We start from the raw sequence: 16,367 nt of genomic DNA on the forward strand, positions 1-16,367 counted from the left end.
GACCTTGGCCTTTCACCACTCAAAATGAGCAGCTCCACGAGAAGTAACTAAGAGATTGAATGGAGAAATGATTAAAAAAATAAAATATTTTTGACCTTTGTCCTTAAAGGATGTCCTTGACCTTTCACCACTCCAATTGTGCAGCTCCACGAGATACACATACATTCCAAATATGAAGTTGCTGTGTTCAATATTAAAAAAGTTATGATAAAACTTAAACGAAGGTTAAAGTTTTAGGAAAGAAAAATACAATGATATTTGACATTTGACCTTGAAAAATGATCTTGACCTTGACTTTTCACCACTCGAAATGAGCAGCTCCATGAGATACACATGCATGGTAAATATCAAGTTGGTATGTTCAATATGTCAAAAGTTATCAAACTTTAACCAAGGTTAAAGTTTTGGACAGAATGACAGACAGACAGACAGGACAAACACAATATACCCCCGATCTATCGATCCGGGGGCATAAAAACTGGTCACCTGACCAAGTTTCATTAATATCGGACGATAAAGGGCCTTCTAGTGTGTTAACAATTCAAATGTTGACTACGCTAGACAGACGACGGACCAAAGGTCAACAGAGCCACCTTGTGCGTTGGTGAGCTAAAACACAAACACAAATACACAATATAGTACTAACCTTCTTACATTCGCTTTGTCGCCCCAAGTAGCTGTCGGTGCCCTTTTCCACTGGGTGCACATCAATCTAATGCTGTGTGGGGTTGACAACACAAACGTCGCAAATAGGGCATCGGTAAATATGTCTTTTCCGAGAACGGCTCTTGGCACTCTAGACACGCGCTTTGGACATGAGCGCCCTAAGCACGTTGCCAGTGATCTTGTGCACACGACGAACGTGGTCTATCACCCGTTTATATTTTTTTGTGACCCCATCCAACAGGCACAGCAGATAGCGCCTCGGAATAGGACTGCCATATTTGGGTTTGGTCATCTGAAATACAAGTTGACAATGTGTACGAATTTAACAATAAATATGTTAATAAACAAGATCAGCGGCGATTCCGTGTCACATACGATAGTCAAGTACAAGGGCTGTTTGTAAAACTTGCATGCCCCCCATATGCGCTGTCATTTGTAGTGGCAGCCATTGTGTGAATACGTTTTCTGTCACTGTGACCTTTGACCTAGTGACATGAAAATTAATAGGGGTCATCTGCCAGTCATGATCAATGTACCTATGAAGTTTCCTGATACTAGGTGTAAGCATTCTTGAGTTACCATCCGGAAACCATTATACTATTTCGAGTCACTGTGACCTTGACCTTTGACCGGAAAATCAATAGGGGTCATCTGTCAGTCATGATCAATGTACCTATGAAGTTTCATGATCCTAGGCCTAGGCATTCTTGAGTTATCCGGAAACCATTTTACTATGCTTATGGACAAGTAGATTTAAAGTTTTCACAAAATTAGCCCTTTATAAGCATATATTTAATTTTGTGACCCCCAGGGCAGTTACCAAATTTGGTAGCTCTATGCCATACGGTTATGGACAGGAAGATTTTTAAAGTTTTTACACAATAGGCCTCATATAAGCATGTTCAATTTTGTGACCCTCGGGGCAGGGTCAAACTTGACCCCAGGGGCATAATTTGAACAAACTCGGAAGAGGACTTTAAGATGTCACTACATACCAAATTTGGTAGCCCTAGGCCCAATGGTTATGGACAAGGAGATTTGTAAAGTTTTCACAAAATAGACCCTATATAAGCATATGTTCAATTTTGTGACCCCCGGGGCAGGGTCAAATTTGACCCCAGGGACATAATTTGAAGAAATTTGGTAGAGGACTATTAGATGTCTCTACATACCAAATATGATAGCCCTAGGCCCAATGGTTATGGACGAAAAGATTTTGAAAGTTTTCACAAAATATGCATTATATAAGCATATGTTCAATTTTGTGACCCCCGGGACAGGGTCAAATTTGAAGAAATTTGGTAGAGGACTTTCAGATGTCTCTACATACCAAATTTGACAGACCTAGGCCCAATGGTTATGGACAGAAGAATTTTGAAAGTTTTCACAAAATAGGCCTTATATAAGCATATGTTCAATTTTCTTACCCCCGGTGCAGGTTCAAATTTGACCCAGGGGCATAATTTGAAGAAATTTGGTAGAGGACTATTAGATGTCTCTACATACCAAATTTGATAGCCCTAGGCCCAATGGTTATGGATGAGAAAATTTTGAAAGTTTTCACAAAATAGGCCTTATATAAGCATATGTTCAATTTTGTGACCCCCGGGGCAAGGTTAAATTTGACCCCAGGGGCATAATTTGAAGAACTTTGGTAGAGGACTATTAGATGTCTCTACATACCAAATTTGATAGATCTAGGCTCAATGGTTATGGACGAGGATTTTGAAAGTTTTCACAGCATAGGCCTTATATAAGCATATGTTCAATTTTGTGACCCCCGGGGCAGGGTCAAATTTTATTTCGCTCTCTCCATTTTTTGGTACTAAAATCCATAGAAAAAATATTTAATTTGTTGTTGCCTTAAAACAAAACAAAGATGGTTCCCACGTAATATTGAAGCCATGACCCATGTGGTTTCGGATATATTTTTCATGTTCAAATCTATTTTAAGGTATATTGACCTAAATATGTAATGGAACGCAACGCTTTAAGAAACAGTGTTACCCAATTATAATTACATCGAAATTTCATCAAAATCTGCAAGAATCAAGAAAAGAATTCGTTCTAAAAATGTAAACGCACCGACTACTTACTGTCAAGGCAGTTCTAGAAGTTCTCCGTTAGTATTAAATTCGTATAATTGTTATTCAAAATCCAGTAGGGATAATACATGTATTTGGTATTAACATTTGGATGAAGAATGTATATATATATATATATATATATATATATATATATATATATATATATATATATATATATATATATAGAGAGAGAGAGAGAGAGAGAGAGAGAGAGAGAGAGAGAGAGAGATAATCACAAAAAAGTATATCATTTTCAGAATAGTAATTTTTGTATTTGGGACATAATATACTTTTTTGTTGTTTGTTTGAGGAAAACATCAATACTCGGTCATAAAATTCAAATATGCTGTCCTTGATTTCCATGCATTTACAACACAACTTTTTCGGCTAGATTGAACTTTACCGGTACGCAGTTGTTTACCACTATCGACAAAGTGGGGGTTTGGGGGCGGTAGCCCCCGATACTAAGGAAATATATAATATAGGATAAATAGGATTATAAGGTGTTGTGTTAGTTGTTATGTGTTAGGTGTTAAGGGTTAGGGTACACTGTTTGATGTTAAGTGTTGCGTACCGGTAAAGTTCAATCATCCCACTTTTTCCTTACTTGGCACGTTTTCTTTTTCAAAATGAAAGCAAATATGAGCCTGATTATGTGGTAAAAATCACTGACAGGGTGCACTTTTCCTACAAAATCTACTTTACTCCAATTATGAATAATGAAACTGTTATACTTGAAAAAAAATCTATGTACCTTCCTGTTCCGAGCTTTGTGTTGATAGCAAAACAAGGCTTTCTTGAAAAGTTGAAGACTCTTCTTTAAGTGATGGGTTTTGCCGTACGATAACCCGTTCACATGGCTACAGTCATCACACAAGCATAAATCCACTTTATCCCCTTTTACTTCTCACCAACAATATAAAATGTTGTAAGTGACACGGGTTCTAAACGTTATTCTTCATAGTGGTCAAAATTTTCAACCGTTTGACATCGTATTTCCAGGAATCGTTTTTTTCATAAATATCAACACTGCCATGCATTAGTTGACGTTTATCATTAACTCCAGTCACATTAATATGAATAATAATAACACTTTTATTAATCGTTCTCTTTCAATATAGCAAATTGCTTTTTCTTTAAACGACCAATCTGTCAGACCTGTACAATGTCGGCCATATTTGTTGTCTTTGTATATAGCGGATCCTACATTTAGTATTTCTAGCGTATTTATAGAATATTCGTAGTTTTCTGCACATTCCCGGATAACGTTCGGATTGACGGATATGTACGCAAGAAGGAGCACGAAGTTCATTAGAGTTCTAATACCTTAAAAAAAATGTATAAGAAAAAATTCTTCTTACTGTCTCCGTAGACACTCGTATATTTTCGGCCTAGACCGTCAAGTAAGGAACTTATTCTCGCATGAATGTGCAAACAATAATAAAAACTATGCCGTACCCAATGCTTAGGAATTTTGCTTCAATAATATTGTTTACGCGTTTTATGACACTGTCATGTTATATAGTGATGTTCTGTATTCACAATGCGGGTTATTGATAACTTCTTTGCAGGGACCTATTTGTTTGTATAGGTCCCTCTTCTTTGATTGCGCATGAATGACCGCCAAGTGGTAAATCGGACTTTTCCAAATTCATTCATTCGTGGTTGTTTTGGCAGCCAGCCAAGTCAGCTTATCTCAAAAAAACGGTTATGAGTACTTTGGCCTAGGGGCTTCGCCCCAGGCCAAAAACGTGTTTTGGTAGAAGACTTTTGACGCATTTAAGTGGAATAACGGTAAGTTTGTGATGCCGTTATTCGTCTTTTTGTTCAAAATGCTTTTGACAACTCATGCCGTTTGAGTTTGGTTGTTGGTGGTTATTTATAACCGTTCGCCTTTCTTTTATTTTTCCATCTGAAATAATCTAAACATCCAAAACAACAAACACACAATCGACGAAACACGCAGACGAACGTATTGATTTCATTTCCAACTCCATGTTTATAGTTTCAGTATGTTCTCAACATTTTCTCTAAATATAAGGTTCCCCAATCCATTGTCCAAAACGTGTTTTGAATTTCTTTCCAACCAGGGCAATGAGTATTATCTAAGATAGTCTTATGCATCCTTTAAAATAAGTGCATCAAAAGTTAGACGTGATTATTTGATGCAAAATATTATCTTCTCGTCAATAGTACTAGTACAAGTGTTGATCATAAATTACCAAAATCAGTTTGATTTCATTGAATGAGTTATTCGCACTTCTGTCGTTGACACTTTCCATCACAATCCATATTCCTCCTTTAAATTTCATTTCCTTCCAGATGATAATTCAACTCGTATAAATCCACCATTCATTTGATTGAATAATGATGGTGAATTCATACAAGTTGACAAAAAAAGTCCGAATTCCATTGTCCGTTTCCACTTCCGATAATTGCCGTCTCCCTTTTTGTTTCAGTTTTGAAATCCACTTGATGATGGGTAACAGTTTGGAGGGATAAAGGTCAAATATTGTTTTATGGGAATAACACATTAATGACATAAAATTCAAATTGTCACAATTTGCCAATGACTCTTCTATACTTCTGGATGGCTCTGTAGAATCACTCAATGAAACTTAACATGTATTGTCACATTTCACAAACTACTCTGGATTAAAAGCCCATAAACACTCAAAGTCAACGAATATTTAAAATATTTCTAAATATTCGTTGATTTTGAGTATTTATGTTTCTTTAAAAATTAGTTTTGACAAAACGAAAGAATTCTTGTTAGTTCAGAAAGTATTAAACAAGATGGAAATTAAATTGCAATCGACGAATATTTGACATGCTTAGCTTAACATTTTATTTTGATCTTAAGAATATAGAACTAAATTACGTTAACAAAATAGACAAAATAAAAGCATTATTAAACGAGAGATGTGTTTGTCAGAAACACAATGCCCCCTAATGCGCCGCTTTTTAAAGCTTTGACCTTGAAGGATGACCTTGACCTTTAACCACTCAAAATGTGCAGCTCCATGAGATACACATGCATGCCAAATATCAAGTTGCTATGTTCAATATTTCAAAAGTTATTGCAAAACTTTACTGTAAGGTTAAAGTTTTGTGACAGAATGACAGATATACAGGCCAAAAACAATATGCACCCGATCATTCCATACCGGGGCATAAAAAGTTATGAAAATTTATGTTTTTTATATTTTGACCTTTGACCTGGAAGGTTGACCTTGGCCTTTCACCACTCAAAATGAGCAGCTCCACGAGAAGTAACTAAGAGATTGAATGGAGAAATGATTAAAAAAATAAAATATTTTTGACCTTTGTCCTTAAAGGATGTCCTTGACCTTTCACCACTCCAATTGTGCAGCTCCACGAGATACACATACATTCCAAATATGAAGTTGCTGTGTTCAATATTAAAAAAGTTATGATAAAACTTAAACGAAGGTTAAAGTTTTAGGAAAGAAAAATACAATGATATTTGACATTTGACCTTGAAAAATGATCTTGACCTTGACTTTTCACCACTCGAAATGAGCAGCTCCATGAGATACACATGCATGGTAAATATCAAGTTGGTATGTTCAATATGTCAAAAGTTATCAAACTTTAACCAAGGTTAAAGTTTTGGACAGAATGACAGACAGACAGACAGGACAAACACAATATACCCCCGATCTATCGATCCGGGGGCATAAAAACTGGTCACCTGACCAAGTTTCATTAATATCGGACGATAAAGGGCCTTCTAGTGTGTTAACAATTCAAATGTTGACTACGCTAGACAGACGACGGACCAAAGGTCAACAGAGCCACCTTGTGCGTTGGTGAGCTAAAACACAAACACAAATACACAATATAGTACTAACCTTCTTACATTCGCTTTGTCGCCCCAAGTAGCTGTCGGTGCCCTTTTCCACTGGGTGCACATCAATCTAATGCTGTGTGGGGTTGACAACACAAACGTCGCAAATAGGGCATCGGTAAATATGTCTTTTCCGAGAACGGCTCTTGGCACTCTAGACACGCGCTTTGGACATGAGCGCCCTAAGCACGTTGCCAGTGATCTTGTGCACACGACGAACGTGGTCTATCACCCGTTTATATTTTTTTGTGACCCCATCCAACAGGCACAGCAGATAGCGCCTCGGAATAGGACTGCCATATTTGGGTTTGGTCATCTGAAATACAAGTTGACAATGTGTACGAATTTAACAATAAATATGTTAATAAACAAGATCAGCGGCGATTCCGTGTCACATACGATAGTCAAGTACAAGGGCTGTTTGTAAAACTTGCATGCCCCCCATATGCGCTGTCATTTGTAGTGGCAGCCATTGTGTGAATACGTTTTCTGTCACTGTGACCTTTGACCTAGTGACATGAAAATTAATAGGGGTCATCTGCCAGTCATGATCAATGTACCTATGAAGTTTCCTGATACTAGGTGTAAGCATTCTTGAGTTACCATCCGGAAACCATTATACTATTTCGAGTCACTGTGACCTTGACCTTTGACCGGAAAATCAATAGGGGTCATCTGTCAGTCATGATCAATGTACCTATGAAGTTTCATGATCCTAGGCCTAGGCATTCTTGAGTTATCCGGAAACCATTTTACTATGCTTATGGACAAGTAGATTTAAAGTTTTCACAAAATTAGCCCTTTATAAGCATATATTTAATTTTGTGACCCCCAGGGCAGTTACCAAATTTGGTAGCTCTATGCCATACGGTTATGGACAGGAAGATTTTTAAAGTTTTTACACAATAGGCCTCATATAAGCATGTTCAATTTTGTGACCCTCGGGGCAGGGTCAAACTTGACCCCAGGGGCATAATTTGAACAAACTCGGAAGAGGACTTTAAGATGTCACTACATACCAAATTTGGTAGCCCTAGGCCCAATGGTTATGGACAAGGAGATTTGTAAAGTTTTCACAAAATAGACCCTATATAAGCATATGTTCAATTTTGTGACCCCCGGGGCAGGGTCAAATTTGACCCCAGGGACATAATTTGAAGAAATTTGGTAGAGGACTATTAGATGTCTCTACATACCAAATATGATAGCCCTAGGCCCAATGGTTATGGACGAAAAGATTTTGAAAGTTTTCACAAAATATGCATTATATAAGCATATGTTCAATTTTGTGACCCCCGGGACAGGGTCAAATTTGAAGAAATTTGGTAGAGGACTTTCAGATGTCTCTACATACCAAATTTGACAGACCTAGGCCCAATGGTTATGGACAGAAGAATTTTGAAAGTTTTCACAAAATAGGCCTTATATAAGCATATGTTCAATTTTCTTACCCCCGGTGCAGGTTCAAATTTGACCCAGGGGCATAATTTGAAGAAATTTGGTAGAGGACTATTAGATGTCTCTACATACCAAATTTGATAGCCCTAGGCCCAATGGTTATGGATGAGAAAATTTTGAAAGTTTTCACAAAATAGGCCTTATATAAGCATATGTTCAATTTTGTGACCCCCGGGGCAAGGTTAAATTTGACCCCAGGGGCATAATTTGAAGAACTTTGGTAGAGGACTATTAGATGTCTCTACATACCAAATTTGATAGATCTAGGCTCAATGGTTATGGACGAGGATTTTGAAAGTTTTCACAGCATAGGCCTTATATAAGCATATGTTCAATTTTGTGACCCCCGGGGCAGGGTCAAATTTTATTTCGCTCTCTCCATTTTTTGGTACTAAAATCCATAGAAAAAATATTTAATTTGTTGTTGCCTTAAAACAAAACAAAGATGGTTCCCACGTAATATTGAAGCCATGACCCATGTGGTTTCGGATATATTTTTCATGTTCAAATCTATTTTAAGGTATATTGACCTAAATATGTAATGGAACGCAACGCTTTAAGAAACAGTGTTACCCAATTATAATTACATCGAAATTTCATCAAAATCTGCAAGAATCAAGAAAAGAATTCGTTCTAAAAATGTAAACGCACCGACTACTTACTGTCAAGGCAGTTCTAGAAGTTCTCCGTTAGTATTAAATTCGTATAATTGTTATTCAAAATCCAGTAGGGATAATACATGTATTTGGTATTAACATTTGGATGAAGAATGTATATATATATATATATATATATATATATATATATATATATATATATATATAGAGAGAGAGAGAGAGAGAGAGAGAGAGAGAGAGAGAGAGAGAGAGAGAGAGAGAGAGATAATCACAAAAAAGTATATCATTTTCAGAATAGTAATTTTTGTATTTGGGACATAATATACTTTTTTGTTGTTTGTTTGAGGAAAACATCAATACTCGGTCATAAAATTCAAATATGCTGTCCTTGATTTCCATGCATTTACAACACAACTTTTTCGGCTAGATTGAACTTTACCGGTACGCAGTTGTTTACCACTATCGACAAAGTGGGGGTTTGGGGGCGGTAGCCCCCGATACTAAGGAAATATATAATATAGGATAAATAGGATTATAAGGTGTTGTGTTAGTTGTTATGTGTTAGGTGTTAAGGGTTAGGGTACACTGTTTGATGTTAAGTGTTGCGTACCGGTAAAGTTCAATCATCCCACTTTTTCCTTACTTGGCACGTTTTCTTTTTCAAAATGAAAGCAAATATGAGCCTGATTATGTGGTAAAAATCACTGACAGGGTGCACTTTTCCTACAAAATCTACTTTACTCCAATTATGAATAATGAAACTGTTATACTTGAAAAAAAATCTATGTACCTTCCTGTTCCGAGCTTTGTGTTGATAGCAAAACAAGGCTTTCTTGAAAAGTTGAAGACTCTTCTTTAAGTGATGGGTTTTGCCGTACGATAACCCGTTCACATGGCTACAGTCATCACACAAGCATAAATCCACTTTATCCCCTTTTACTTCTCACCAACAATATAAAATGTTGTAAGTGACACGGGTTCTAAACGTTATTCTTCATAGTGGTCAAAATTTTCAACCGTTTGACATCGTATTTCCAGGAATCGTTTTTTTCATAAATATCAACACTGCCATGCATTAGTTGACGTTTATCATTAACTCCAGTCACATTAATATGAATAATAATAACACTTTTATTAATCGTTCTCTTTCAATATAGCAAATTGCTTTTTCTTTAAACGACCAATCTGTCAGACCTGTACAATGTCGGCCATATTTGTTGTCTTTGTATATAGCGGATCCTACATTTAGTATTTCTAGCGTATTTATAGAATATTCGTAGTTTTCTGCACATTCCCGGATAACGTTCGGATTGACGGATATGTACGCAAGAAGGAGCACGAAGTTCATTAGAGTTCTAATACCTTAAAAAAAATGTATAAGAAAAAATTCTTCTTACTGTCTCCGTAGACACTCGTATATTTTCGGCCTAGACCGTCAAGTAAGGAACTTATTCTCGCATGAATGTGCAAACAATAATAAAAACTATGCCGTACCCAATGCTTAGGAATTTTGCTTCAATAATATTGTTTACGCGTTTTATGACACTGTCATGTTATATAGTGATGTTCTGTATTCACAATGCGGGTTATTGATAACTTCTTTGCAGGGACCTATTTGTTTGTATAGGTCCCTCTTCTTTGATTGCGCATGAATGACCGCCAAGTGGTAAATCGGACTTTTCCAAATTCATTCATTCGTGGTTGTTTTGGCAGCCAGCCAAGTCAGCTTATCTCAAAAAAACGGTTATGAGTACTTTGGCCTAGGGGCTTCGCCCCAGGCCAAAAACGTGTTTTGGTAGAAGACTTTTGACGCATTTAAGTGGAATAACGGTAAGTTTGTGATGCCGTTATTCGTCTTTTTGTTCAAAATGCTTTTGACAACTCATGCCGTTTGAGTTTGGTTGTTGGTGGTTATTTATAACCGTTCGCCTTTCTTTTATTTTTCCATCTGAAATAATCTAAACATCCAAAACAACAAACACACAATCGACGAAACACGCAGACGAACGTATTGATTTCATTTCCAACTCCATGTTTATAGTTTCAGTATGTTCTCAACATTTTCTCTAAATATAAGGTTCCCCAATCCATTGTCCAAAACGTGTTTTGAATTTCTTTCCAACCAGGGCAATGAGTATTATCTAAGATAGTCTTATGCATCCTTTAAAATAAGTGCATCAAAAGTTAGACGTGATTATTTGATGCAAAATATTATCTTCTCGTCAATAGTACTAGTACAAGTGTTGATCATAAATTACCAAAATCAGTTTGATTTCATTGAATGAGTTATTCGCACTTCTGTCGTTGACACTTTCCATCACAATCCATATTCCTCCTTTAAATTTCATTTCCTTCCAGATGATAATTCAACTCGTATAAATCCACCATTCATTTGATTGAATAATGATGGTGAATTCATACAAGTTGACAAAAAAAGTCCGAATTCCATTGTCCGTTTCCACTTCCGATAATTGCCGTCTCCCTTTTTGTTTCAGTTTTGAAATCCACTTGATGATGGGTAACAGTTTGGAGGGATAAAGGTCAAATATTGTTTTATGGGAATAACACATTAATGACATAAAATTCAAATTGTCACAATTTGCCAATGACTCTTCTATACTTCTGGATGGCTCTGTAGAATCACTCAATGAAACTTAACATGTATTGTCACATTTCACAAACTACTCTGGATTAAAAGCCCATAAACACTCAAAGTCAACGAATATTTAAAATATTTCTAAATATTCGTTGATTTTGAGTATTTATGTTTCTTTAAAAATTAGTTTTGACAAAACGAAAGAATTCTTGTTAGTTCAGAAAGTATTAAACAAGATGGAAATTAAATTGCAATCGACGAATATTTGACATGCTTAGCTTAACATTTTATTTTGATCTTAAGAATATAGAACTAAATTACGTTAACAAAATAGACAAAATAAAAGCATTATTAAACGAGAGATGTGTTTGTCAGAAACACAATGCCCCCTAATGCGCCGCTTTTTAAAGCTTTGACCTTGAAGGATGACCTTGACCTTTAACCACTCAAAATGTGCAGCTCCATGAGATACACATGCATGCCAAATATCAAGTTGCTATGTTCAATATTTCAAAAGTTATTGCAAAACTTTACTGTAAGGTTAAAGTTTTGTGACAGAATGACAGATATACAGGCCAAAAACAATATGCACCCGATCATTCCATACCGGGGCATAAAAAGTTATGAAAATTTATGTTTTTTATATTTTGACCTTTGACCTGGAAGGTTGACCTTGGCCTTTCACCACTCAAAATGAGCAGCTCCACGAGAAGTAACTAAGAGATTGAATGGAGAAATGATTAAAAAAATAAAATATTTTTGACCTTTGTCCTTAAAGGATGTCCTTGACCTTTCACCACTCCAATTGTGCAGCTCCACGAGATACACATACATTCCAAATATGAAGTTGCTGTGTTCAATATTAAAAAAGTTATGATAAAACTTAAACGAAGGTTAAAGTTTTAGGAAAGAAAAATACAATGATATTTGACATTTGACCTTGAAAAATGATCTTGACCTTGACTTTTCACCACTCGAAATGAGCAGCTCCATGAGATACACATGCATGGTAAATATCAAGTTGGTATGTTCAATATGTCAAAAGTTATCAAACTTTAACCAAGGTTAAAGTTTTGGACAGAATGACAGACAGACAGACAGGACAAACACAATATACCCCCGATCTATCGATCCGGGGGCATAAAAACTGGTCACCTGACCAAGTTTCATTAATATCGGACGATAAAGGGCCTTCTAGTGTGTTAACAATTCAAATGTTGACTACGCTAGACAGACGACGGACCAAAGGTCAACAGAGCCACCTTGTGCGTTGGTGAGCTAAAACACAAACACAAATACACAATATAGTACTAACCTTCTTACATTCGCTTTGTCGCCCCAAGTAGCTGTCGGTGCCCTTTTCCACTGGGTGCACATCAATCTAATGCTGTGTGGGGTTGACAACACAAACGTCGCAAATAGGGCATCGGTAAATATGTCTTTTCCGAGAACGGCTCTTGGCACTCTAGACACGCGCTTTGGACATGAGCGCCCTAAGCACGTTGCCAGTGATCTTGTGCACACGACGAACGTGGTCTATCACCCGTTTATATTTTTTTGTGACCCCATCCAACAGGCACAGCAGATAGCGCCTCGGAATAGGACTGCCATATTTGGGTTTGGTCATCTGAAATACAAGTTGACAATGTGTACGAATTTAACAATAAATATGTTAATAAACAAGATCAGCGGCGATTCCGTGTCACATACGATAGTCAAGTACAAGGGCTGTTTGTAAAACTTGCATGCCCCCCATATGCGCTGTCATTTGTAGTGGCAGCCATTGTGTGAATACGTTTTCTGTCACTGTGACCTTTGACCTAGTGACATGAAAATTAATAGGGGTCATCTGCCAGTCATGATCAATGTACCTATGAAGTTTCCTGATACTAGGTGTAAGCATTCTTGAGTTACCATCCGGAAACCATTATACTATTTCGAGTCACTGTGACCTTGACCTTTGACCGGAAAATCAATAGGGGTCATCTGTCAGTCATGATCAATGTACCTATGAAGTTTCATGATCCTAGGCCTAGGCATTCTTGAGTTATCCGGAAACCATTTTACTATGCTTATGGACAAGTAGATTTAAAGTTTTCACAAAATTAGCCCTTTATAAGCATATATTTAATTTTGTGACCCCCAGGGCAGTTACCAAATTTGGTAGCTCTATGCCATACGGTTATGGACAGGAAGATTTTTAAAGTTTTTACACAATAGGCCTCATATAAGCATGTTCAATTTTGTGACCCTCGGGGCAGGGTCAAACTTGACCCCAGGGGCATAATTTGAACAAACTCGGAAGAGGACTTTAAGATGTCACTACATACCAAATTTGGTAGCCCTAGGCCCAATGGTTATGGACAAGGAGATTTGTAAAGTTTTCACAAAATAGACCCTATATAAGCATATGTTCAATTTTGTGACCCCCGGGGCAGGGTCAAATTTGACCCCAGGGACATAATTTGAAGAAATTTGGTAGAGGACTATTAGATGTCTCTACATACCAAATATGATAGCCCTAGGCCCAATGGTTATGGACGAAAAGATTTTGAAAGTTTTCACAAAATATGCATTATATAAGCATATGTTCAATTTTGTGACCCCCGGGACAGGGTCAAATTTGAAGAAATTTGGTAGAGGACTTTCAGATGTCTCTACATACCAAATTTGACAGACCTAGGCCCAATGGTTATGGACAGAAGAATTTTGAAAGTTTTCACAAAATAGGCCTTATATAAGCATATGTTCAATTTTCTTACCCCCGGTGCAGGTTCAAATTTGACCCAGGGGCATAATTTGAAGAAATTTGGTAGAGGACTATTAGATGTCTCTACATACCAAATTTGATAGCCCTAGGCCCAATGGTTATGGATGAGAAAATTTTGAAAGTTTTCACAAAATAGGCCTTATATAAGCATATGTTCAATTTTGTGACCCCCGGGGCAAGGTTAAATTTGACCCCAGGGGCATAATTTGAAGAACTTTGGTAGAGGACTATTAGATGTCTCTACATACCAAATTTGATAGATCTAGGCTCAATGGTTATGGACGAGGATTTTGAAAGTTTTCACAGCATAGGCCTTATATAAGCATATGTTCAATTTTGTGACCCCCGGGGCAGGGTCAAATTTTATTTCGCTCTCTCCATTTTTTGGTACTAAAATCCATAGAAAAAATATTTAATTTGTTGTTGCCTTAAAACAAAACAAAGATGGTTCCCACGTAATATTGAAGCCATGACCCATGTGGTTTCGGATATATTTTTCATGTTCAAATCTATTTTAAGGTATATTGACCTAAATATGTAATGGAACGCAACGCTTTAAGAAACAGTGTTACCCAATTATAATTACATCGAAATTTCATCAAAATCTGCAAGAATCAAGAAAAGAATTCGTTCAAAAAAGGTAAACGCACCGACTACTTACTGTCAAGGCAGTTCTAGAAGTTCTCCGTTAGTATTAAATTCGTATAATTGTTATTCAAAAATAGAACTAAACACGAAATTATCACTGATTCCATTTTAATTTAATTACTTCGTTGATAAATATGCATAAGATCAATATAATAACTTTTTTCTGATGGACATAAAATTTCCGTTTGGCTTTCAAGATTTCAAAAGGTATCATCATGTAGTTCTAGCCCCATGTCATCGAATGCATCCCATGAAACAAACCGTAATAAAAAATCAACATACAACAAAGTTTCGATGTACACTTGTACATGCAATTACGTAGAAACGCATTTAAAGTATATAATTCTAAAATAATAATTATTTTTCGATGCCTAAATTCATCATTCTATTCTCGGCTAAACGTTTTGCTATGAGTATGCTCTAAGTAAGAAACCACGCGTTCATATACAATGTTAAGTGTCCATGTTTCGCGTGATTATACTAAGTTTACATAAAAAATTACATAATTCGTAATTTCCACAACAGGCAATCCAAATGCTGATGATTAGTTTAAATTAAATTATTCGATGTGTTTTACTTATATTTCCTTATTTGTTTCTCATTGCCACTTATTTCAAGTTAACACAAACAATGATAATATATAAAATAAACAAACTTTCACTCTTAGCACGACCTTAAAGCTATTGACATAAACCTAAGCACATGGGAAGCACTTGCTCAGGACAAATACGACTAGAGACGTGATGTGCACGTTAGTCCGCGGATGGGAATTAAGAGGATTCAACAGCATGCCAACGACAGGCGAAACTGGAGAAAGGACAGACAGTTACGGACAGCAGCCGACCCAAATTTATGCATAAGGTGCGGCAGACACTGCCACTATCGAGTGGGTTTGCACAGTTATGTTAAACGCTGCATAAGAAACCAACCTGCACACGCGATCGGTACTAAAAAACTACAGTCGCATCTCGCAAGACTAACGGACGCCAACAATTGCTTAAATAAAGTATCTAACAAGAGGGCCTGAAAGGCCCAAAGTCGCTCACCTGAGATAACAAGATATTATTGGGACAAATCTTCTTACCAAGTTTCATGAAGATCGGAAGATAAATGTGGCCTCTAGAGTGTTAACAAGGTTTAACTATAGCCAAATAAGGAACCAGGGAAACAATTGTCACAAAACCAGGTTTTCGATTTGGAAAAAAGTCTGATAGAGGAAGGCAACTCAAACTGAAATGATTGTTATAATTAACCCCATTTGTTTCAAAATAAATATATTTAAGTCGTGGCGACCTTGACCCTTCAGATATTGACGTAATTCTTTCGTGCGACACACCGTCAAATGATGGTTAACAAATGTGCCAACAGATTTTAAAATCTCACAATGAATGACGTAGTAATGGCCCGGACAAGCTCATTTATGGCCATGTTTTACCTTTGAACTCAAAGTGTGACCTTGACCTAAGAGATATCGACGTAATTCTTTCGCGCGACACACCGTCTAATGATGGTGAACAAATGTGCCAAATGATTTTAAAATCTCACAATGAACGACAAAGTTATGGCCCGGACAAGCTTGTTCTTCCCGTCTGACCAAGTTTCATGAAGATCAGAAAGTAAATGTGGCCTCTAGAGGGTTAACAAGATTTTACTA

General features: G+C 36.7%; 1 protein-coding gene across 4 annotated transcripts in view; it reads right to left on the reverse strand.

Annotated features, from left to right (window-relative positions):
- Positions 1–781: 781 nt before the first annotated feature.
- The window catches only part of LOC127850236 (non-POU domain-containing octamer-binding protein-like), a 72,492-nt gene continuing 56,906 nt past the window's right edge, over positions 782–16,367 (reverse strand). For 2 of the 4 annotated variants that reach the window (XM_052383108.1, XM_052383111.1), the window contains exon 10: positions 12,746–12,922. In XM_052383108.1, coding sequence (XP_052239068.1) covers positions 12,761–12,922 — 162 coding nt within the window. In that variant the 3' untranslated portion in view covers positions 12,746–12,760. Of the gene's footprint in view, positions 959–6,763; positions 6,941–12,745; positions 12,923–16,367 lie in introns of those variants that run through there. The other 2 variants (XM_052383110.1, XM_052383109.1) reach the window with 2 other exon arrangements.

The sequence above is a fragment of the Dreissena polymorpha genome, chromosome 11, assembly GCF_020536995.1.
Source record: "Dreissena polymorpha isolate Duluth1 chromosome 11, UMN_Dpol_1.0, whole genome shotgun sequence".
NCBI classification, from domain to species: Eukaryota; Metazoa; Mollusca; class Bivalvia; order Myida; family Dreissenidae; genus Dreissena; species Dreissena polymorpha.